The sequence below is a fragment of the Gavia stellata genome, chromosome 1 (genome assembly GCF_030936135.1).
Source record: "Gavia stellata isolate bGavSte3 chromosome 1, bGavSte3.hap2, whole genome shotgun sequence".
NCBI lineage: Eukaryota > Metazoa > Chordata > Aves > Gaviiformes > Gaviidae > Gavia > Gavia stellata.
In genome coordinates this window covers 272784-294544 of record NC_082594.1, presented here as the reverse complement: position 1 = coordinate 294544, position 21761 = coordinate 272784, and the positions used below count along the sequence as shown (strand labels likewise).

The 21761-nt window shown below is 72.1% G+C and overlaps 3 protein-coding genes across 3 annotated transcripts; all 3 read left to right on the top strand.

The window, feature by feature from the left end:
- Positions 1 to 6181: 6181 nt before the first annotated feature.
- Positions 6182 to 10077, top strand: CNGA4 (cyclic nucleotide gated channel subunit alpha 4). Its single transcript, XM_059822887.1, has 6 exons — positions 6182 to 6237; positions 6771 to 6881; positions 7031 to 7137; positions 7849 to 8844; positions 8921 to 9285; positions 10051 to 10077. Exons 1-6 carry the CDS (start codon positions 6182 to 6184, stop codon positions 10075 to 10077), a joined length of 1662 nt encoding a protein of 553 aa, XP_059678870.1.
- Positions 10078 to 11287: 1210 nt separating this feature from the next.
- Positions 11288 to 14443, top strand: CCKBR (cholecystokinin B receptor). Its single transcript, XM_059821576.1, has 5 exons — positions 11288 to 11438; positions 12752 to 13003; positions 13099 to 13363; positions 13496 to 13623; positions 13929 to 14443. The coding sequence occupies exons 1-5, from the start codon at positions 11288 to 11290 to the stop codon at positions 14441 to 14443; spliced, it is 1311 nt and encodes a 436-aa protein (XP_059677559.1).
- A 2678-nt stretch (positions 14444 to 17121) lies between these two features.
- Positions 17122 to 21020, top strand: SMPD1 (sphingomyelin phosphodiesterase 1). The gene is made up of 6 exons (XM_059822848.1): positions 17122 to 17334; positions 18384 to 19147; positions 19645 to 19816; positions 19899 to 19975; positions 20375 to 20520; positions 20608 to 21020. Exons 1-6 carry the CDS (start codon positions 17122 to 17124, stop codon positions 21015 to 21017), a joined length of 1782 nt encoding a protein of 593 aa, XP_059678831.1. The 3' UTR covers positions 21018 to 21020.
- Positions 21021 to 21761: the final 741 nt, after the last annotated feature.

Genomic DNA, 21761 nt, shown 5'->3' with positions numbered 1-21761 from the left:
GAACAGCCGCATCACCTACCTCGGTGAGCGGGGCCACGGGGCCGCAGCTCCCTGGTGGTGTGCAGGAACCGGCAGCAGCACCACACCCAGCGGCTTTGCCCCGCAAGGCACTGCCAGCCCCGCGTCAGCCCCAAAAGGACACCGCCACGGAAGGGGCCGGCTGCCAGGGCCACGGTGTTGCCACGCGGCTGACTTCGGGCCCGGCAGGAGGAAGGAGTGCCGGAGCACCGGGCTGGCGGGAGCTGGGCCAGGGAAGAGGAAGGGTGAGCATGCCGGGGCGGCAGAGGCCGGGAGGGCGCTGGCTGCCAGCCCTGCCTCCACGCCCAGCTCCACACTTTGAACCCCGGAGCCGGCCCAGCCCGCGGCACCCAGCCTGGGTGTGTGGGAAGCACCCAGCACCCAGCCGGGACAGCCGGAACAGCCGGGACAGCCGCCTGCCCCCACACCCGGTGGGACCAATGGCCTGGCAGCAGCCAGCTTGGGGGTCATGGGCCCCCAACAACTGCAGCAGGGCCTGGCCCATTAGCAGCCCCCCGCATAGGGCTGCACCATGGGTGCCGCACACAGGCAGGGAAGGAGGTGCCCCCGGAGCCGCTGCCTGGGGAGGGGGGACGCCCACAAACCCCTCACACCGAGCAGAGGTCCCCGCTCAGCACCTTCCCCTTGACGGCGGCATCTCAGGCCCTGCCACCGCCGACGGGGAGCAGCAGACACTCCTGCCACCCATGCGAGGCCAGCAACGCGGGGCTGTCCCCATCCCTTGGAGGTGGGATCCCACGTCCCCACCCGGAGCCGACGGCAGTCCTGTGGTGGGGACGGGGCTTCGTGCACCAGCACCGACACAGGCACCTGCCCGCCCAGCCCCACCAGCGCCCCAGCTCCATCCCACACCAGTCCCGGCACATGCTCCCTGCCCTGCAGCAAGGAAGTGGGGGACAGCGAGGCCGTGACAGCGGGCTGCCATCAAAACCAGAGCCCGTGGCGGGATGTGCAAGCAGGCCAGGGCCTTGACCCCCCCAGGCCCGACACAGGAGGCCGGGCAGGGCGAGGGACGCGGGCAGGGCACCGGCAGCCAGGGCGCAGGGGAGTGCCGAGGGACCAGCACATGGAGCCAGAGCCCTTCGGGGAGGCACCAGCCACCTCCACGGTGGAGGCCCCAGGGCCAGTGGGGGTACGGACAGCACCCCCAGGCAAAAGCATCGCAGCAGGAGGCAGCGAGTCCTCGAAGCAAAACCCTTGGTGTCGCAAATGTCAGCTCGCCCGGCACAACGGCTGACGGGCAGCACGGCACGAGGCCACGCCGCGAGCGGCACCGACCACCGCTGAGGCAGCGTGCAAGATGGGGCTCTCACCACCCCCAATGCCACCGTCACCCCAGGGACGGGGGCACTGGCAGCATCGGCCTTTAAAAAGGTGGGGAAAGCCAAGCCTGGCAGCTGCAGCAGCACCAACGATGCACCCACAGACGGCGCGGCACGACACTGCTGCCAGGGAGCCAGCAGGGATATTTATAGGGCCCTGCACCCCAGCACCCCGCCCCACTGTGGCATGGGGATGGGCACGGGCACAGAGCGCCGTGCTGCCCTGGGAGCCAGCTGCCCCCACCCACCGCCGCAGTCCCCGAGGAGCCTGGAGCGAGGGCTGGACCCAGAGAAGCCACTGCAGCCACACAGCACCCATCCCAGAACGTCTGCACCCGTGCGGGGCCCTGCCAACCCCCTCAGCAGCATGTGGAAAGAGTGACAGCACGGAGAGCCAGCACCGGCAGCCCCCGCGCCGGCAGCCCCCCACGCCGGCAGCCCCAGCTGCCCGGCCCTGCCAGAAATAACGTCCCTGGGAGGCCAGGCAGCATGCACAACAGGGACAGCCGGTGCGGGGCCGGGTGCCACGCGTGCCAAGCGCAGCAGGCATGCCAGAGTATGCCGAGGCAGGGGGACAGGCGCAGAGCCCTCTCCGGGGATCGCAGCCCAGCACAGGAGATGGGAGCAGCCAGCACGTGCGGCCCCTGTTCTGGGATGGGGCACGGCTCCGGCCTCCACCCTCTGCCGCTGGGCCGGGAGCAGCCCTGCACCGCACAGCCTCACGGTACGGCGAGTCTCCACAGCCCCGCCGGAAGCACACGTGCACCGGGGCTCAGCAAGGACCAGCGAGAAGCCAGCACGAGGCACATTGCAAGGAGAAGGTGGGCTGCTCCTGGCACATGGCCCCACGGCAGAGGAGCTCCCACGGCAAGAGGGAAACGAAAGCGGCCATTAAAGAAAACCCAAACCGCAAGAGGCAGAAAGAAGGAAGTCAACCGCGGCAGGGCTGGAGCAGGGACACGGGCAGGGCACGGCCCTGACACCTTCTGAAAGCACATTAACGAGGGGGACGAAGCCCCTCGGCAGCTGAGCACAGCGGTGCCGGCGACAGGCGCATGCCTCTCCTGTGGTTCAGGCACCGGCCAGACATATTTATACCACAGCGCAACGGGCGTCCCGTTCCAGCGCGGGTGAGGTCTGACTGCAGTTGCTAAAGTTAGACCTTGCTAAAGGCCAGGGCGCTGGGGTAAGCCCCCATGCAGACCGGCCTCGGGCAGGGGCAACACCCGGCACACGCCCCATGCCGGGCTGCGGTCAGGCTGCCCAGCACGGTGTCACCGCACGAGCCCCTCGTGGGGGCTGGCCAAGCGGGGCAAGGGATGAGCCGGAGCACAGCAAAGCGTTCACAGAGGTGGGGACCACAAGGCAAAGGGCAGCGGTGCCCACAGGGCGTCACGCACCAGGGGACACCCCCAGTTGTGCAGTGGGCACGAGGGTGGACAGCCCTGCTGCCGGGCCAGCCAGGGACCTGTCCACCACGTGGCCGGAGCCGTGCCAGCAGGACACTGGCTGCCACCACGCGACAGCCCCGAGAGCCGGGACTTGCCAGCTCCATCCAGGCACCGGATCCCTCCTCACCCCGGTCTCGGCTCGTGACCCCAGCAGTTCCTGGCACACGCAGAGGGGACCCGGGCGCCAGCCAAGAGCCACCGGGGCACAGTACGGTGCCACCAAACCCGTCGGCACATGAGGAGGCCGTCCTTCACCCACCAGCACCAGCCGTTGGGTTAATGGTTGGACTTGATGATTCTGTGAGGTGTCCCAGCTGCAGGAGAGCACCCTCCTGCCAGGAGGCAGGTCCTGCCCATAGGCAGCTCTCCCGACGGGCAGCACGTGTCCAGTGGCTGGGGACACGGGGAGGCAGCCGGTGTGCCGCTGCAGCAAGGGCAGGGGTGCTGAGGGCACGGTCACCCACCTCGACCCCAGACCCGCACACCAGAGACCAAGCAGAGCGCCCTGCCCCTGCCGAGGCCCAGCAAGGGCCGCGCGCCTGGGAGCTGCCGGGCACAGAGCCCGCTGCCAGGGCCTGGCTGCCCCCCGAACCCCACGGGGACGGGGACGAAGTGCAGTGCAGGCAGAGAGGGACAAGGGGCTCCCAGAGGCTCCTGGGAGCGGCAGGAAGGGAGCGGGCAGCCCCGGGCAGAGGGGTGGCAGCTGCTCCCGGGGAGGTGTTGTGGTCTGCCTCTGTGCCCGGTGGGCACCGGCCGCCTCCTCTGCCCCCGGGAGGTGGGGGCACGGCGCAGGGCTCACCCTGCTCACCGTGGAGCTGCCATTGCTCCTGGCGAGGCCGAAGGCCGCCCCGCAGCGAGCTGCCTGCGCCCACAGCAGCCGCCAGGCCAGAGGCGCCGTCTCTCACTGCCGGCCGGAGGTATCCCGCGCAAAACCTCTCGTCCCAGGGCAGGGGCCGGCAACAGCAGCGGTCAGGAGCCCGAGAGCCGGGCGCTTCGGCGGGGTCAGCACCAGGGCGGGCGGGCGAGTCTGTCCAGCCGTGACGGGGGCCCGCAGCCCCCTCCGGTGCAGAGACACCCACCAGGCCGGCGCGGCCCCGCTGCCAGGCAGACACCGCAACCTCGGTGCCGGGGCTGCCGGCGCAGGGCTCCCCCGGCGCCGTGGGAGGTGCTGCCCACCCCGGGCATCCCCCGCCCCGGGGCCACGGCGGGACCGGGCCCCCCCGCCCTGCCGGGGGCAGAGCCGCCTACCTGGGGTCAAGGTCGCGGCGGGTCCCGTCCCGTCCCGTCCCGTCCCGTCAGCGCCGCGCCTGGGGAGGGAGAGGAGGCGTCGGACGCGGGGCCCGGCGCCCCCGACCCGGCCTCGGACAGGCCCCGCCGCCGCTCCGCACCCGCGGCAGCGCGCCCCAGCCCAGGCCCCGGCCCGGCCGCTCCCCGCCCCGGCTCACGGCGCCCACGCACCCCCGGGACCGGGGCGCGCCCGGGGACACCGCCCGGCGCCGGTCCCCCGCACGGGGACAGCCGGGGGCCGGGCAGCCGCGCGCGGCCAAGGGCAGGCGGCGGCCCGGGCGCGCCGTTACCGCCGGCAGAAGCGCCCGCCGGGCCCGGCACGGCCTCGCCGAGCCCAGAGCGGCCCCGCGGCGCCCCCGCTCCGTCCCCGCCGCCCGCCGCCCGCCCGGTCCCGCCGCCCCCGCCGCTCACCGGCCGCCCCCGCTGCGGGCCCCGCGCGCCCGCCGCCATCTTCCCGCCGCCGCCCGACGCACCGGCCGCGCAGGCCCCGCCCACGGCCCCGCCCGCCGCGCCCACGGCCCCGCCCCGCCCGCCTCGGTAGGCGGGGCCCGCCGTCCCGGGGCTTGGCGGGGCCGGGCGCTCCGGAGCGCTCATTGGCTGCGCCGCGCCCGGGGCGGGGTCCGGAGGCGGGGCCTGGAGTACCGAGGTGGTCGGGTGGGCCGAGGGGTGCTGGGGGCGGGCCCGGCCGCGCGGGAACGGGGCACCGATGCACCGGGGAACCCCCTGCACCGGGTACCGGGCACGCCCTGCACCGGGCACCCCTGCACCGGGGAACCCCCTGCACCGGGTACCGGGCACCCCTGCACCGGGGAACCCCCTGCACCGGGCACTCCTGCACCGGGCACCCCTGCACCGGGAACCCCCTGCACCGGGGAACCCCCTGCACCGGGCACCCCTGCACCGGGTACCGGGCACCCCTGCACCGGGAACCCCCTGCACCGGGTACCGGGCACCCCTGCACCGGGGAACCCCCTGCATCGGGCACCCCTGCACCGGGTACCGGGCACCCCTGCACCGGGGAACCCCCTGCACCGGGCACTCCTGCAGCGGGTACCGGGCACCCCCGCACCGGGCACTCTCTGCACCGGGCACCCCCGCACCGGTCACCCCTGCACCGGGGAACCCCAGCACCGGGGAACGCCCTGCACCGGGTACCGGGCACCCCCTGCACCGGGCACCCCCGCACCGGGCCACCGCGCCTTGCTGAGAGCACTGCCGGGCACCGGCCGTCGGGCGCCGGCCCCTGCCCCCGGGCCCCGGGCAGGGGGCAGTGGGTACCAGCACTGGGGCAGTCCTGGGGCCCGGCCCTTGCACCGACAAGGGGGCACGGTCCCGGCAGCAGGCACGGGGCACCGTCACTGCCCACGGCCGCCGGGCACCACACCAGGCACCCGGCACCAGGCACCGCGCCGGTCAAAGGCAACCGGGCTGCGCGGTGACCCCGCTGTGCCCACCTGCACCGGGCACGCGCCTGTGTCATGCACTGGGGCCGCCCCGCACCGGGCACTGGGCACCATCCCTGGCACTCTGCACGGTGCACCCGTCCCCGCTCCCACCTTCCCATGGGCGTGGTGCCCCCCACAGCATCCAGCGCCCCCTTCTCAGACCCACATGGGCACCTTCCCCGGGGCACAGTGCCTCCCCCCCAGCACCCGTGTCCAGCCATGACCTGCGGCTCCCGCTGCCGGGGGCCCTGGGGCACCCACTCCGGCCCCTGTCCCTGACCACGGACCCAGGGCCAGCTCTCCCTGCGCCACCTCTGCAGGCGATCCGGGCTCCCCCAGCACCCACCGGCCCCACATGGCACCGAGCCACTGTGCCACCCCGGCTCTGCCACCCCACATACCCCGCACGGCCCCGGAGCCGGAGCCTGAACCCCCACCCAGAGCACCCCTGACCCCAGCGCTGGCTGTTTTGCAGGGGCCACGCATGCCCCCACCCCCCAGCAGTTCAGCCAGGATCTGGCTCTGCCCATCTGCACCCAAACTCAGCCCAGGGGCTCCCACGCCATCCCACGGGACATCCCCACTCCGGTCTGCCACGACCCCCAGCGGAGCCAGGCGATGGCTCTGCCGCCCCGGCATGCCTGGTGTGGCTGTAGACGTGGCTGGCTGTAGCCCTGGCATCCCGGTGGGCCGGTGAGCGCCCCGGGGAGCCCCACGTTGCTAGGATGCACCCAGTGCTGGCGGAGCTACGCAGCTGGGTCCCACTGAGGGACCTTGGTCGGTGCCGCGGCTGGGCTGCAGCACCCATTGGGTGCCCAGGGACGGTTACGGGACCTTCACCAGCACCTATGCTCACGGTGCAGGATGCACAGCCTCAGCTCCCTGCTGTCCTGCCGCTGGGTTCGGCCTCAGCCGCGAGGCACCGCCGGACTTATCGCCGCAGCTGAGCCTGGCACCGGCACCAGACACACCTGGGGGTAAGCGTGGCACGGCTCCCCGCTGTGGGGCCTGGCGTGGGACCACACGGCAGGGACCCCCCCTCAATCCCATGGGGGCTGTGGGTACGGAGCACCCTGTACCAAGGCGAGGGGCCGGCTGAGCTGAGGACCCCCCGGCAGCAGGGGCACGGTGTGGGGTTGGCAGGGGCCAGAGGCCAGCACAGCCAGGCAAGGGTTGCAGCCAGCTTAGATGGGGTGGCCCTGAGGCCCCTCCGCCTCCCCCGGCAGTGCCGCCACCCCCCAGAGCTGGACCCTGGACCCCTCCGGAGACTGGTACTACTGGTGGATCAGCATCATGGTGCTGCCCGTCCTCTACAACTGGATCATCCTCATCTGCAGGTGCCCAGGCGGGCGCAGGGCGGGCGCTGCTGCCAAAGGACCCCAGTGCCCCCAGCGAGGGTGGGGCCCGGAGGCCGGGGTAGGGGCACAGGGCGTCCTGGCGCCCATTGGCACTGTCCCAGCCCTGGCAATGCTTCCCGCACCTCCAGGTCCTGCTTCCCCGACCTGCAGGAGCAGCACGTGGTGCTGTGGCTGAGCCTGGACTACCTCTGCGACACGCTCTACCTCCTGGACATCGCCGTGCACCTCCACACCGGTCGGTGCCCGCGCCCTGGCACACCCCTGCCGCGCCCTGGCCCCGCCCCAGACCCCTGCCTGCCCCCTTCCTGCCCCATGCCTGCCCCATTCCTACCCATGATTGCACACTACCCTGTGTGCACAGACGTGTTTATGTGTGTGCACATGCACAGGCGCATGTGTGTGCTTACAGCTCCATGCAAACAGCCATGCATCACGTGCACACGCACGTGCATGCCCGTGTCTACATGCACGCACACACAGGCGTGCACCCATCTGCACGTCAGACGATCGGGTGCACACACACATGCACGCACACATACGCGCACCCCCACCCGGCAGGCATGGCCATCACCCCATCAGCCAGCCCGTCATGGGGGGGTGGGCCTGGGTGGGTGCCCTGGGGTCCCAGCACCCACCGCCAAGCCCCTCAGCCCCACAGGCAGCCCAGGCAGCCCAGGGGACCCCCAGGCCACAGCGACGTCCCACAGGATACCCGTCCCGGGCTCCCTTCCGGGAGAATCAGGCCCAGAGACCCCCCTGCACTCCATCCCAGGCACCCACTCGGTCCTCCGCCACCAGCCTTTTTCCAGCACAGGGAAACCCTGTGCCGCCCCAAGTCTGTCATACATTACTAGGGCCCCCCCATTGCTGGGAGACCCCTCCGTGCCAGCATGCCCCCCACCAAGGAGCCCCGGCAGTGACCCGGGTCCTGACCCGCCATCCCCAGGTTTCCTGGAGGATGGCATCCTGGTGCAGGACCGTGGCCGGATCCAGCAGCGCTACCTGCGTTCCCCATCCTTCCCCTGGGATGTGGCCGCAGTGCTGCCCACAGACCTGCTCTATCTGCGCCTGGGGCCAGGGGTGCCGGCAGTGCGTGCCAATCGCTGCCTGCGAGCGCCACGGCTCTTCGAGGCCTTCGACCGCCGGGAGACGCGCACAGCCCACCCCAATGCCTTCCGCGTCACCAAGCTGATGCTCTACGTCTTCGTCGTCATCCACTGGCACAGCTGCCTCTACTTCGCCCTCTCGGCCCGGCTGGGTCTGGGCACCGACAGGTGGGTCTGCCCCAACGCCAGCAGCCCCGGTTTCGCCCGCCCTCTGCGGCAGTACCTCCACAGCTTCTACTTCTCCACTCTCATCCTCGCCACCGTGGGCGACACACCGGAGCCCCAGCGCGAGGAGGAGTTCCTCTTCGTCACCGCCGGCTTCCTCCTGGCCGTCCTGGGCTTTGCCACCATCATGGGCAGCATCAGCTCCGTCATCTCCAACATGAACGCGGCCGACGCTGTCTTCTACCCTGACCCCGAGCCGGTGCGGCACTACCTGCGGGCACAGGGCGTGGGTGGGCAGCTGGCGCAGCGGGTGGCCCGCTGGCACCAGCACCTGCGGGCACAGCAGAAGCTGCCAGCAGAGCGGGCAGTGCTGCGGCACCTGCCGCAGGGGCTGCGGGCCGAGGTGGTGGCCAGTGTCCACCTCCCGGCCCTGCGCCGCGTCGGTCTCTTCCAGAGCTGGGAGCATGGCGTGCTGCAGCAACTGGTGCTGCGGCTGCGGCCCCAGGTCTTTGGCCCCGGCGAGTTTGTCTGCCGCAGGGGCGACGTGGGGCGCGAGATGTACTTCATCCGCGAGGGGCGGCTGGCCGTGGTGGCGGAGGATGGCGTCACACAGCTTGCCGTCCTGGGCGAGGGGCTCTATTTCGGGGAGATCAGCCTCATCAACATCAAAGGTGAGCCCCCCACCCGGCCACACCCTGCCGCAGCTCCCCGGCCCCCCCGGCCTCATCGCAGCCCCCACCTCCCCAGGGAACACCTCGGGGAACCGGCGCACAGCCAACATCATGAGCATCGGCTACTCGGACCTCTTCTGCCTCTCCAAGGAGGACCTGGCGGAGGTGCTGGCCGAGTTCCCCAGCGCCCGGGCCATGATGGAGGCCAAGGGCCATGAGCTCCTGCTGCGCATGGGCAAGCTGGATGTGCACGCCGAGGCAGCAGCAGCGGCAGCGGCAGAGGAGGCCGAGTGCCGGGCGCAGGCACTGGAGACAGCCCTGGAGGGGCTGCAGATCCGGGCAGCTCGACTGCTGGCCCAGCTGGAGTCCAGCGCCTTCAAGCTGGCACTGCGTGTCGAGCGCCTCGAGTCCCGACTCTGGCAGCGGCAGCCCGCTGGGGGAGCGGGTCCTGCAAAGGGACCAAGTCCTGCCTCGCCACGGCATCCTGCTGGGGCACAGGGTCCTGCTGGGGGACTGGGTCTCGCCAGGGTGCAGGGTCCCACCAAGGCACAGGGTCCCCCCAGGGTGCAGGGTTCTGTGATGCCACGGGGTCCTGCCCAGGGACCGGGTCCTGGAGGATGGGGTCCCAGCAGGGTGCAGGGTCCCTCCAGGGCGCAGGGTCCCCCCAGGGCCCAGGGTCCCAGCGGGGCACAGAGTCCCTCCAGGGTGCAGGGTCCCAGAGGGGCACAGGGTCCCCCCAGGTCGCAGGGACCCCCCAGGGCACAGGGTCCCAGTGGGATGCAGGGTCACTCCAGGTCACAGGGGCCCCCCAGGTCACAGGGCCCCCCCAGGGTGCAGGGTTCCAGCGGGGAGCAGGGGCCCCCCAGGGCGCAGAGGTCCCCCAGGTCGCAGGGGCCCCCCAAGGTGCAGGGTTCCAGCGGGTCGCAGGGGCCCCCCAGGTCGCAGGGCCCCCCCAGGGCACAGGGTCCCAGCAGGGCACAGGGTCCCAGTGGGACGCAGGGTCACTCCAGGTCGCAGGGACCCCCCAGGTCACAGGGGCCCCCCAGGGTGCAGGGTCCCAGTGGGGGCCGGGGTCCCGCGGGGGTGCGGGGCACTGGGGGGACAGACCCCCGGCGCTGAGGGTTACCTGGGAGGGGGACAACAGCAAAAACAGCTACTGGGTGACCGGAACAACCATTGCTGGGTAACCGTGACAACCGTTGCTAGGTAACACTGACAGCTGTTGCTAAGTAACGATGAGTTGTTCATGGACCAAGACAGCGCTGTAACCGCTACGGGACGGGACGGGGATGGGGATGGGACCAGGACCGGGATCACGACAGGGACAAGGATGGGGCAGGGGTGGGGCAGGGACAGGGATCGAGATCGGGATCAGATTGGGGACAGGGAATGGACAGGGGCAGGACAGGAACAAGACAGGGGCAGGGAAGGACAGGGACAGGGACAGGGACAGGGACAGGGATAGGGATAGGGATGGGGATAGGGATGGGGATGGGGATGGGGATGGGGATAGGGAACAGGGATGGGGATGGGGATAGGGAATAGGGATAGGGATAGGGATAGGGATAGGGATAGGGATAGGGATGGGGATAGGGAACAGGGATAGGGATGGGGATGGGGATGGGGATAGGGAATAGGGATAGGGATAGGGATAGGGATAGGGATAGGGACAGGGATAGGGATAGGGATAGGGATAGGGATAGGGATAGGGACAGGGGCCCGACAAGGAGAAGGGGAAGGGCAGGGGCAGGGCAGGACCCGGGCAGGGTGAGGGTGGGCAGAGGCGGGCGCCGGGCTGTGCCGGGGCGGGGGCGGCGCGCGGTGCCGGGGGGTCCCGCAAAAGCGGCGCCGAGAACCGGGCGGGGGCTGGAGCGGGGCGGCCCGGGGTGGGGCCGAGCTGGGGCCGGGGGACAGCTCGGGTCCCCCAGCCCCGATGCCGCCCTCAGAGGCACCCGCAGGGCCAGCAGTCGCGGGCGCTGGCACCGCCGCCACGGTGACAGCCGCCACGGTGACAGCCGCCGCCGCCCGGTGCCCCCGGAGCGCTGCAGGGCGCCCCCGGCGAGCACCGTGCGAGCCCCCCCGAGCCCCCCGACACCGCCCGGGGCCCCGCCGGCTCCGGCTGCAGCCCGGTCCCCGCGCCCCCCCGCCCCGCGCCCGCTGCCGGTGTCCCCCGTGCCCCCCGCCCTGCGCCCCCGCCAGCCCCGTCCCCTGCACCCCGCCCCTCCCGCTGCGCCCCCCCGCAAACTCCCCTGCGTCCCCCCACCTCCCCCCGCTCCCCGCTGCCGCCCCCCGCCCCCGGCCCGCCCCGCGCCGGGCGCCGCCCCCGCTCACTCTCCCGGCGGCTCCGGAGCGGAGCGGAGCGGAGCGGAGCCTCCTCCCGGTGCCGCCGCCGGTGCCGGCGCGATGGGCGCGGGGGGGCTCTGAGGGCGGCTCCGCCGGCACCATGGACCCGCGGCGCCTCAACGAGTCTCTGCAGGAGCTGCTCTGCCGCCCCGGGAACGGCTCCGGCTCCGCCGCCGGCACCGGCTCCGCCGGGAACGGCTCCGCCTGCGATCTCCTCCGCAGGGGCCTCCGCGGGCCCCCGGCGCCCAAAGGTGAGACCGGGACGGGACGGGACGGGACGGGACGGGACGGGACGGGAGGGACACCCCACTGTCCCGCCGTGCGTCCCCGTGCACCGCGCCCGCCTGCCCCGGTGCACGCCGCCGCGCCTCCCGGTGCCTCCCGCTGCACCCGCCTGCCCAGCGCATCCCGGTGCCGCTCGTCTGCCTGCCCGGTCCATCCCGGTGCACACCACCGTGTGTCCCGGCGCAGCCCGCCGTGCACCCCATCCACCTGCCCGGCGCACCCCGGTCCATCCCGCCGTGCGCGCCGGTGCTCCCTGCCTTAGTGCCCGGTGCAGTCCGCAGCACCCGCCGTGCCCCCGGTGCCTCCCCATCCCGCCGCACGGGGCCCGGCACGCCCCGCCAGCCGCTCTCCCCGGTGCCCGGTCCCGGTGCCCGGTGCCGGTGCCCGGTCCCGGCGGGGACTCGCCCCGGGCTGGGGGCTCGGCGGCACGGGCACTGCCCGGCGGTCCCAGTGCCGGCTCCGGAGGCAGAGGGCGGGCAGCGGGGACAGCACGGCGGGGCTGCCCGGGGTCCGAGCTGGGCTCAGCCGGCGGGGACAGCGGGAAGGCGGAGGAGGACCCCGGCAGGGGCCCCACGGGGCACAGCCGCTGCCCACCGCGCACCCCTACCCACCTCCGGGGACCAGGACCCCCACCGCGCCCGGCCGGGGCTCCGCGGCCAGCGGGGTGCGGTGCCAGCACCGGCGGCTCTTCGGCTCCTGGGGGATGAGTGGCCCCGGTCACGACCCAACACAGCCGGGGGCTCGGGGGCTCGGGGGCTCGGGCGCCGGGCTCCCGCTGCGCCGGGAGGGCAGAGGCCCAGGGGCGGCCGCAGGCAACCGCGTCCTGCCCGCATGGCCGAGGGCTTGGCCCTGGGGACGGGGGCAGCACCACGGCTCCAGCCCCGGCACCCGCCCGACTCGGGGTGCCCCCGCTCTGGAGCCCAGCCCGGGCGGCAGCGTGTCCACGGAGCCGAGCCGGAGGGCAGAAGGGGCGTCCCGGCCCCACATTCGCTGTGGCGGCAGCCACATGGAGGGAACCCGGGCACCCGGCTCCCCACCAAGCCTACCGGACATGACTGGAGCCAGTCAGGGCCCAGGTGCCTCGACCGTGCTCAGCCATGCTGCCTGCCTGTGCCAGGGTACCCACAAGCCGCCGGGGTGCACCTCCCCAGCCAGCTGCCTGCCTGTGCCAGGGTACCTGCAGGCTGCCAGGGGGGGCACCTCTTCGGCCACGCTGCCCTCCTGTGCCAGGGTGCCACCGGGGTGCCTGCATGGCATCCCGTGACCCTGCCGCCCGCAGACCTGGACCTGACGGTGCGCATCCTGCTGTACGCGCTGATCTTCGTGCTGAGTGTCTGCGGAAACGCCCTGGTCGTGGCCGTGCTGCTCCTGAACCGCCGCCTGCGCACCGTCACCAACTCCTTCCTGCTCTCCCTGGCGCTCAGCGACCTGATGCTGGCGCTCTGCTGCATGCCTTTCACGCTCGTCCCCAACCTCATGGGCACCTTCGTCTTCGGAGAGGCCGTCTGCAAGCTCATGGCCTACCTCATGGGTACGAGGGGGCGATGGGCAGGGGGCCGGGGGAGGTCCGAGCCACGCTGTGCCGCACCGTGCAGTGCTGTGGGCGCTGACCCTCGCTGCCCGCAGGCGTCTCCGTCTCGGTCTCCACCTTCAGCCTGGTGGCCATCGCCATCGAGCGGTACAGTGCCATCTGCAACCCGCTGCAGTCCCGCGTCTGGCAGACACGCTCGCACGCCTGCCGGGTCATTGCCAGCACCTGGCTCTTCTCGGCTCTGCTCATGCTGCCCTATGCCGTCTACAGCACCACGCGCGCCGTGCCTGCCCGCGGCGCCCGCCTGCCCGTCAGTCAGTGCACCCACGACTGGCCCAGCGAGCACGTCCGGCAGGCCTGGTGAGTCAGCCCCAGGACCCCCGGCCCGGCCCCAGGACCCCGGCACGAGGGGGGCCGCGGTCTGGCTGCTGGCCCCGCTGCTGCGGCCGGGCTGGTGAGGGGCTGCCAAGCAACAGGCATTGCGTCTTCCAGGTATGTCCTGCTGCTCCTCATCCTCTTCTTCATCCCGGGCGTAGTGATGATTGTGGCTTATGGGCTTATCTCCCGTGAGCTCTACCGAGGCATCCGCTTCGAGCTGGACATCAAGGGGGAGGCTGCAGGTGAGGTGCTGGGGAGGCGTGGGGCAGCGCTGGGGGCACCGCTCGGCCCTGCCCTCACCTCCCACAGCATGACCCCTGCACAGGCAGATCCCCCTGTCCTGGGGTAATGGGGAGGGCTGAGCCCCCACCCTGGGTCCCCACAGCTGGGGGGCTTCCCAGGGAGCACCTCCCTGCACAGGGAGGGCCCTGTGCCGCGTCCCGTCCCCACACCCCGCTGCATCCCAGCAGAGGATGTGCTTGTGGCCTTGGGGTGATGTGGGTCCCCGCGGTGCCACGGCCATGACCGCACTCCCTCCGCCCCACAGCTCAGCGCAACGGCAGCAGGGAGCCGGCGCCCACCTGCGACGAGGGGGACGGCTGCTACCTGCAGCTCTCCCGGCCGGGCGGCGCGCTGGAGCTGCGGGCACTGGGTGCGGCGGGCGCGCAGCAGGACCGGGCGCGCATCAACAGCTCGGAAGCAAAGCTGGTGGCCAAGCGGCGCGTGATCCGCATGCTGGTGGTCATCGTGGCCATGTTCTTCCTCTGCTGGCTGCCCATCTTCACCGCCAACACGTGGCGTGCCTTTGCCCCACGGGCAGCCCAGCGCGCGCTCTCGGGGACGCCCATCTCCTTCATCCACCTCCTCTCCTACACCTCCGCCTGCGCCAACCCCCTCATCTACTGCTTCATGAACCGCCGCTTCCGGAAAGCCTTTCTGGCCACCTGCGCCGGCTGCCGCCGCGCCTGCCCGCGCCGCCCGCTCGAGGAGGAGGTGGCCAATGCCAACGCCTCACTCTCCAAGTTCAGCTACACCACTGTCAGCAGTCTCGGACCCCCCTGAGCCGGCTGCCCCGGCCCCCCCCCGCCCCTGGGGCTCTACCTGCATGCCCCATGCCCCTGCCTGCCCTGTCAGCCTCCCTGTGCCGCCCCCCGTGCCTGGCATAGCTCAGCGCACCCCCAGCCTCCAGGACCCCCCTGTCCCCCCCCGGCCATCTGCCCCAGGGCCTCACCAGCCCCTGCACAACCCCAGGACCCCCAGTGCCCCCCAGCTCCATGTGCCACCGTGCCCAGGCTGGGCTGGGGACAAGGACCCGGGGCAGGGGCTCCCGCAGGACCCTCGGGGCCAGGCTGGGTGGGGGGATTGAGGTGTCCCCCGCCCAGCCTGGGGTCTCCCCGCTCCACTCCCTGGCTCCGGCTGCAATAAACTCGCCCTGCGCCCGCCTGCGCCCACCTGCACCACTGCTTCCCACTGCCTGACCTGACGCAGCACCAGGGGGTCCACAGGCCAGAGCCGGGCAGGACAGGGGGTCCACACTGCTCGGGACTTGGGGGGCCGTGGGCTCTGGTCCTTCTGCTGCGGGAGTCCCCGGAGCAGTGGCCAGTGCTGCTTGTGCGAGTGGTGGGTCCCTGCCCGGGGCTGGGGACAGCCCCGTCTGGGACAGCCCTGCTGGGCTCCGCACCAGCACCAGGACAGCAGGGCACGGCACCGGCATGACACCGCACAGCACCGCGCTGGCACCAGTACGGCTGGGTGGTTCCTGGGCAGCAGGTCCTGCCAGAATGCTTGACCTTCCCCGGGGGGAGTCCTACTGTACAGTGCCCACCAGGACCGGACTGACACAGGCGCGCACACATACCCCTGCTTGCACACACAGACCTGTGCACACACCTTCGCACACGCACACACCTGCACATACACAAGCAGATGCATGCACACACAGAGCTGCACCAAACACCTGCGCGCGCACACATACACAAGAGTGCCCACACACACACACACACACATACAGAGTGGGACAGACAAACCCACACACCTCTGAAAACACACACACACACACACAAATCCCCTGCACCCACAGGCAGCTCCGCATGGGCAGTGGGGATGGGACCCAACCATGGGTGCAGTGACCCCACAGACAGCGGGGCCAGGACCCCCAACGGGACTCCATCTCCCACTGTGCCCCAGTGAGACTCCATCTCCCACAATACCCACGAGGACTCCATCTCCCACAGTGACCCACGGGGACTCCATCTCCCACAGTGCCCACGGGGACTCCATCTCCCACAGAGACCCACGGGGACTCCATCACCCACAGGGACCCACGAGGACTCCATCTCCCACAATACCCACGGGGACTCCATCTCCCACAGTGCCCACGGGGACTCCATCTACCACAGTACCCCACGGGGACTCCATCTCCCACAATACCCACGGGGACACCCATCTCCCACAATGCCCACGGGGACTCCATCTCCCACAGTGCCCACGGGGACTCCATCTCCCACAGGGACCCACGAGGACTCCATCACCCACAGGGACCCACGAGGACTCCATCTCCCACAGTTCCCACGAGGACTCCATCTCCCACAGTGCCCATGGGGACTCCATCTCCCACAGGGACCCATGAGGACTCCATCTCCCACAGGGACCCAGTGAGACTCCATCTCCCACAGGGACCCAGTGAGACTCCATCTCCCACAGTGCCCACGGGGACTCCATCTCCCACAGTTCCCACGGGGACTCCATCTCCCACAGTGCCCATGGGGACTCCATCTCCCACAGGGACCCATGAGGACTCCATCTCCCACAATACCCACGGGGACTCCATCTCCCACAGGGACCCACGGGAACTCCATCTCCCACAATGCCCACGGGGACTCCATCTCCCACAGTTCCCACGGGGACTCCATCTCCCACAGGGACCCACAGAGACTCCATCTCCCACAGGGACCCACGGGAACTCCATCTCCCACAGGGACCCACGGGGACTCCATCACCCACAGTTCCCACGGGGACTCCATCTCCCACAGTTCCCACGAGGACTCCATCTCCCACAGTGCCCACGGGGACTCCATCTCCCACAGGGACCCACGAGGACTCCATCTCCCACAGTGCCCATGGGGACTCCATCTCCCACAGGGACCCACGGGGACTCCATCTCCCACAGTACCCACGAGGACTCCATCTCCCACAGTGCCCACGGGGACTCCATCTCCCACAGGGACCCACGGGGACTCCATCTCCCACAGTACCCACGAGGACTCCATCTCCCACAGTGCCCATGGGGACTCCATCTCCCACAGGGACCCACGGGGACTCCATCTCCCACAATGCCCACGGGAACTCCATCTCCCACAGTACCCACGAGGACTCCATCTCCCACAGTGCCCATGGGGACTCCATCTCCCACAGGGACCCACGGGGACTCCATCTCCCACAATGCCCACGGGAACTCCATCTCCCACAGTACCCACGGGGACTCCATCTCCCACAGTACCCACGGGGACTCCATCTCCCATCATGCCCTTCGCGCCCTTTAAAGGCGCCGCCGTCCCGTCGCCGTCCCCCCCTCCCTCTCCTCCCCCCCCCCGCTCTCCCGCCCCCTCCCGATGTGAGCTCGGTCCCGGCCCCGCCCCGGCCCCGCCCCGGCCCCGCCCCGCTATTTAGGCCCCCGCCCCGCCCCTCATCCCCGGCCCCGCCCCCGGCCCCGCCCCCGGCGGCGGCGGCGTCCTTCGGCCATGGCGGCGCCCGCGCTGGGCCGCGGTCCGGCCCCGCCGCTCTCGCTGCCGCTGGCCCTGGCCCTGGCCCTGGCCCTGTCGCTGTCGCTGTCGGCGGGGTCGCCCCCTGCCGGGGGGGCGGCGTTGCTCGAGGCGGCGCCGCGCTGGGGCTGGCGGAACGTGTCGTGCCCGGTCTGTCGGCTGCTCTTCGGGGCGCTGGACTGGGCGCTGCAGGTGGGCCGGGGCGGGGGCCGGGGCGGCAGCGGGGTCGGGAGAGGGCGCGGACGGGCTGGGTGGAGCAGGCAGGACAGTGGCAGGGCGGGCTGGGACGGGGACAGGGACAGGGACAGGGTCGGGACAGTGACAAGGCGGGCTTGGGACAGGGACGGGGTCGGGACAGTGACAAGGCGGGCTGGGGACGGGGACGGGGTCGGGACAGTGGCAGGGCTGGCTGGGACAGGGACAGGGACGGGACAGTGACAAGGTGGGCTTGGGACAGGGACAGGGTCGGGACAGTGACAAGGTGGGCTGGGGACGGGGACGGGGTCGGGACAGTGACAAGGTGGGCTGGGGACGGGGACGGGGTCGGGACAGTGGCAGGGCGGGCTGGGACAGGGACAGGGTGGGGACAGTGGCAGGGTTGTCTGGGGACAGGGACGGGGTAAGGGTCGGGACAGTGACAAGGCAGTCTGGGGACAGGGACGGGGTAAGGGTCGGGACAGTGACAGGGCGGTCTGGGGACAGGGACGGGGACAGGGTGGGGACAGTGGCAGGGTTGTCTGGGGACAGGGACGGGGTAAGGGTCGGGACAGTGACAGGGTTGTCTGGGGACAGGGACGGGGTAAGGGTCGGGACAGTGACAGGGCAGGGGCGGACGGGGCAGGCCCGGGGTCGGGCCGGGGCTGGCGGCCGGATCTGGGACAGGGCCGGGGCGGCACCTCGTGACGGGGACGGGACAGGCTGGGGCACGTCGTGGCGTGTGATGAGCACGGGACCAGGACGGGGACAGGGACGGGCTGGGACGGGCCAGAGGCTCCCCTCTGAGGGACAGGGACAGGCTGGGGCGGCTGGGACAGGCCCCCGGGGCCCCCCCGCTCCCTTCCCCAAAAGGGGAACCGGGCTGGGGCCCGGGTGACGGGGGTGGAGGGGACCGGGCGGGTGGGGGTCCTCAGCCTCGGGGCCCCCAGCCCGGTGGGTCGGGGCGGCGGGGGCGGCCGGTGGGCGAGGGCTGTGGGGCCACCCCGGGGTGGCCCGTGACAGCCCAGCCAGCCCCTGCCCCGCAGCTGGAGCCCAACGTGGCACGCGTGGGGCGCGTGGCGGCCCGGCTGTGCCAGGACCTGCGGCTGGCGCGCCCCGAGATCTGCCGGCAGGCCGTGCAGCTCTTCCAGCAGGACGTGGTGTCGGCCTGGGCCCGCTCGGTGCTGCGGCCCGGCGAGGCCTGTGGGCTGCTGCTGGGCCGGCGCTGCGGCCACTGGGACATCTTCGGCGCCTGGAACATCTCCCTGCCCGCCACCCCCAAGCCACCCGTGCAGCCCCCGGTGCCCCCGCCGCCCGGCGCCCCCACCGCCCGCCTCCTCTTCCTCACCGACCTGCACTGGGACCGCCACTACGTGCCGGGCAGCGAGGCTACCTGCCCCGACCCGCTCTGCTGCCGCGGCACTGCCCGCCACGGCCCCGGCGGCGCCGGCTTCTGGGGCGAGTATGGCAAGTGCGACCTGCCGCTGCACACCATTGAGGCGCTGCTGGCCCAGCTCCCCAGCGCGGCCCCCTTCGCTGCCGCGTACTGGACGGGCGACATCCCAGCGCACGACGTCTGGCAGCAGAGCCGCCAGGACCAGCTGCTGGCCCTGCGCACCGTCACCGGGCTGCTGCGCCGGCACCTGGGCGCCCTGCCCGTCTACCCGGCCGTGGGCAACCACGAGGCCACCCCCGTCAACGCCTTCCCCCCGCCATACGTGCGGGGCAACCAGTCCTCCGCCTGGCTGTACGACGCCATGGCCCAGGCATGGCAGGACTGGCTGCCCCCCCCGGCGCTGCAGACCCTCCGGTGGGGACGGCCGCTGGCAGGGGCTGGGCGGGGGGCTGCGGGCTTGGCGAGCAAAGGGGGGGGCAGGCTCCGGGCTGGGAGACTTTGGGCTAGCAGGGGCTGGGGGGGGCTCAGGGCTGGGAGGGCACAGAGCGGTCTCCATACTGGGGGGGGGTGGATCCCTGGGTTAGCAGGGTTGAGGGCGGCTTGTGGCCAGGCGGGATGGGGGGGGAAGGTTTGGGGCTGGGAGGGTGCAGGTGCCTCGGGTCAGGGGGGCTGGGGGGTGTCTCCATTCCAGGAGCTGTGAGGTGGGGGCACTCATGGCTGGTAGGGGTGTGGGGTACTTCGGCCCGGCAGGGATTGGGGGCTCAGGGGGCGCAGGGTGTTTTGGGCAGAGGGGAGGGGGGTGCCGGGGCAGGCAGGGAGCCGGGGGGGGGTGGCCAGGGCAGGTGAAGGGGCTGCAGGGGCTGTGGCGTGGGGCAGGAGTAGGCAGTGCTCACCCCCCTCTGTCCCCACAGGGCCGCCGGTTTCTACACGGTGCAGGTCTGGCCCGGGCTGCGCCTTGTCTCCCTCAACATGAACTTCTGCTCCCAGGCCAACTTCTGGCTCCTCATCAACTCCACCGACCCCGCGGGGCAGCTGCAGTGGCTGGTGGGGGTCCTGGCGGCCGCCGAGCAGGCGGGGGAGAAGGTGAGGGCAGGGGGGGCGCTGGCCCTGCACGTGGGGGGTCCCAGGCACCCCCCAGCTCCCCCCGTCCTCCCCTGCCTCCTAGGTGCACATCATCGGGCACATCCCCCCGGCCCACTGCCTGCGCAGCTGGAGCTGGAACTACTACCGCATCGTCAACAGGTCAGCCCCACGGACCCCCGCCCCGTGCGCCGGACACCCGCCACACTGCCCGGCCCGCAGCGGCATCAGTGGTGGCAGGGGAGGGGACGGGGGGACGGTGCTGTGCCAGCGTGTCCGGGGTCAGGAGCCCAAAGCTGCCTGTGCCAGGCAGAGCCACGCCGGGGTCAGAGCGAGGGCCGGGTGGGAGCCAGTGCCGACGGGCACGGCCTGGACACGCGGTGTCAGCTGAGCCCGGCGTGACGTGGGGGGGCTGTGGGTCATGGACCGGCTGCACCACGCCAGCTGCCGTGCAGCACCGCAGGGATGAGACCGGCTGCACCGTGCCGGCTGTTGGGCAGCACGGTGGGGCCGGGGCAGAGGTCTGCGTGCCAGCAGCCCTCACCCCCCAGCCCGGCGCAGGTTTGAGGGCACCATCGCGGCTCAGTTCTTCGGGCACACGCACGTGGACGAGTTCGAGATGTTCTACGACGAGGAGACGCTGACGCGCCCCGTCTCCATCGCCTTCGTGGCCCCCAGCGTCACCACCTACATCAACCTCAACCCCGGTGCGCCCTGGCCCCCCACCCCACCGCAGCCCAGCCCTCCGGCCACGGTGCCGCCGCCGCCCCTGACCCTGCCCGCCCTGCCCACAGGCTATCGCGTGTACGAGGTGGATGGCGCCTACCCCGGCAGCTCCCACGCCGTGCTGGACCACGAGACCTTCATCCTCAACCTCACCGAGGCCAATGCACCGGGGGCAGAGCCACGCTGGCAGCGCCTCTACCGCGCCCGCGAGGCTTACGGGCTGCCCAGCGCCTTCCCGGCCGACTGGGACCGGCTCATCCGCCGCTTCCAGGACGATGAGCGCCTTTTCCAGCGCTTCTGGTTCCACTTCCACAAGGGCCACCCGCCCCGCGAGCCCTGCCTGGCCGCCTGCAAGGCAGCACTGCTCTGCGCCCTGCGCACCGGCCGCTCCGCCGACCCCGGCCTTTGCCAGCCCCTGCGCCCGGCGCTGCCCTTCGCGCACATCCAGGCGCTCTGGCGGCAGTGGCGGCTCTGCTGAGGGCAGCGGGATCGGTCCCCAGGACACAGGCGGTGCCCGGGCTCGGCGGGGGCTGAGGCAGGTCCCTGCCCGTCCCTGTGCTCCCGCCAGCTGCCGCTCCCATCCGCGGCACAATAAAGGCGTGATGGACCCAGCGGCTCCTGGCCGAGGCCCCGCGGGCTGCGCCGGGAGGGCGGGCAGCCCCACTGCTCCTCCTCATCCTCCGGGTGGGTGCCGCAGGGAGGGGGCCAGGCCGGGCTGGTGGAATGGGTTTATTAATTATTTAGTACGACACAGATCTTCGTTACAGCAGGAGTGGCAGCTCCGGAGCCGGCGGCCCCAGGGAGCCCCACACCGCAGGTTAGACTGCATGCATTGGGGCAGGGCGGGCCCCGCGCCCCCACCGTGCTGGCGCCATCATCCCCGTGGGGCGGCGGGGGGCTCACCCCGGCGTGGGGGGCAGGACCCCCGACCCGCCACCCTGGGGCACGGCCGGAGGGGGCAGAGCCGTGGCAGGGCACCATGCTCAGCACGCACCCCCAGCGCGGGAGCGTGCCCTGCGGCCCCTCGCACGTGCACGCAGGTGGATTTGTGCACGGTGATGCTTGCGTACGCACGCACACACGCCCCCCCCGCCCACCCCCGGCGCGGGCTCACCCCCCGCCGGTGCCCCGCGCGTCCCCGACGCTGCCGCCCCCTCCGTCCCGTCCCCCCCGTCCCGTCCCAGGGGCGGCGGGTGGGGAAGGGGTCTTGGTGGCTCCCTGC

What these genes read in the sequence shown, in the direction of transcription:
- SMPD1 (XM_059822848.1), top strand. Translation starts at nt 17,122, where the DNA reads ATGGCGGCGCCCGCGCTGGGCCGCGGTCCGGCCCCGCCGCTCTCGCTG. An exon ending in CCGAGCAGGCGGGGGAGAAG is followed by an intron (nt 19,817 to 19,898) that starts GTGAGGGCAGGG and finishes CCTGCCTCCTAG; the next exon opens with GTGCACATCATCGGGCACAT. An exon ending in CTACATCAACCTCAACCCCG is followed by an intron (nt 20,521 to 20,607) that starts GTGCGCCCTGGC and finishes CCCTGCCCACAG; the next exon opens with GCTATCGCGTGTACGAGGTG.
- CNGA4 (XM_059822887.1), top strand. Translation starts at nt 6,182, where the DNA reads ATGCCTGGTGTGGCTGTAGACGTGGCTGGCTGTAGCCCTGGCATCCCG. An exon ending in CCTGGCATCCCGGTGGGCCG is followed by an intron (nt 6,238 to 6,770) that starts GTGAGCGCCCCG and finishes CTCCCCCGGCAG; the next exon opens with TGCCGCCACCCCCCAGAGCT. An exon ending in TGGATCATCCTCATCTGCAG is followed by an intron (nt 6,882 to 7,030) that starts GTGCCCAGGCGG and finishes CCGCACCTCCAG; the next exon opens with GTCCTGCTTCCCCGACCTGC.
- CCKBR (XM_059821576.1), top strand. Translation starts at nt 11,288, where the DNA reads ATGGACCCGCGGCGCCTCAACGAGTCTCTGCAGGAGCTGCTCTGCCGC. An exon ending in CGGGCCCCCGGCGCCCAAAG is followed by an intron (nt 11,439 to 12,751) that starts GTGAGACCGGGA and finishes TGCCGCCCGCAG; the next exon opens with ACCTGGACCTGACGGTGCGC. An exon ending in CATCAAGGGGGAGGCTGCAG is followed by an intron (nt 13,624 to 13,928) that starts GTGAGGTGCTGG and finishes TCCGCCCCACAG; the next exon opens with CTCAGCGCAACGGCAGCAGG.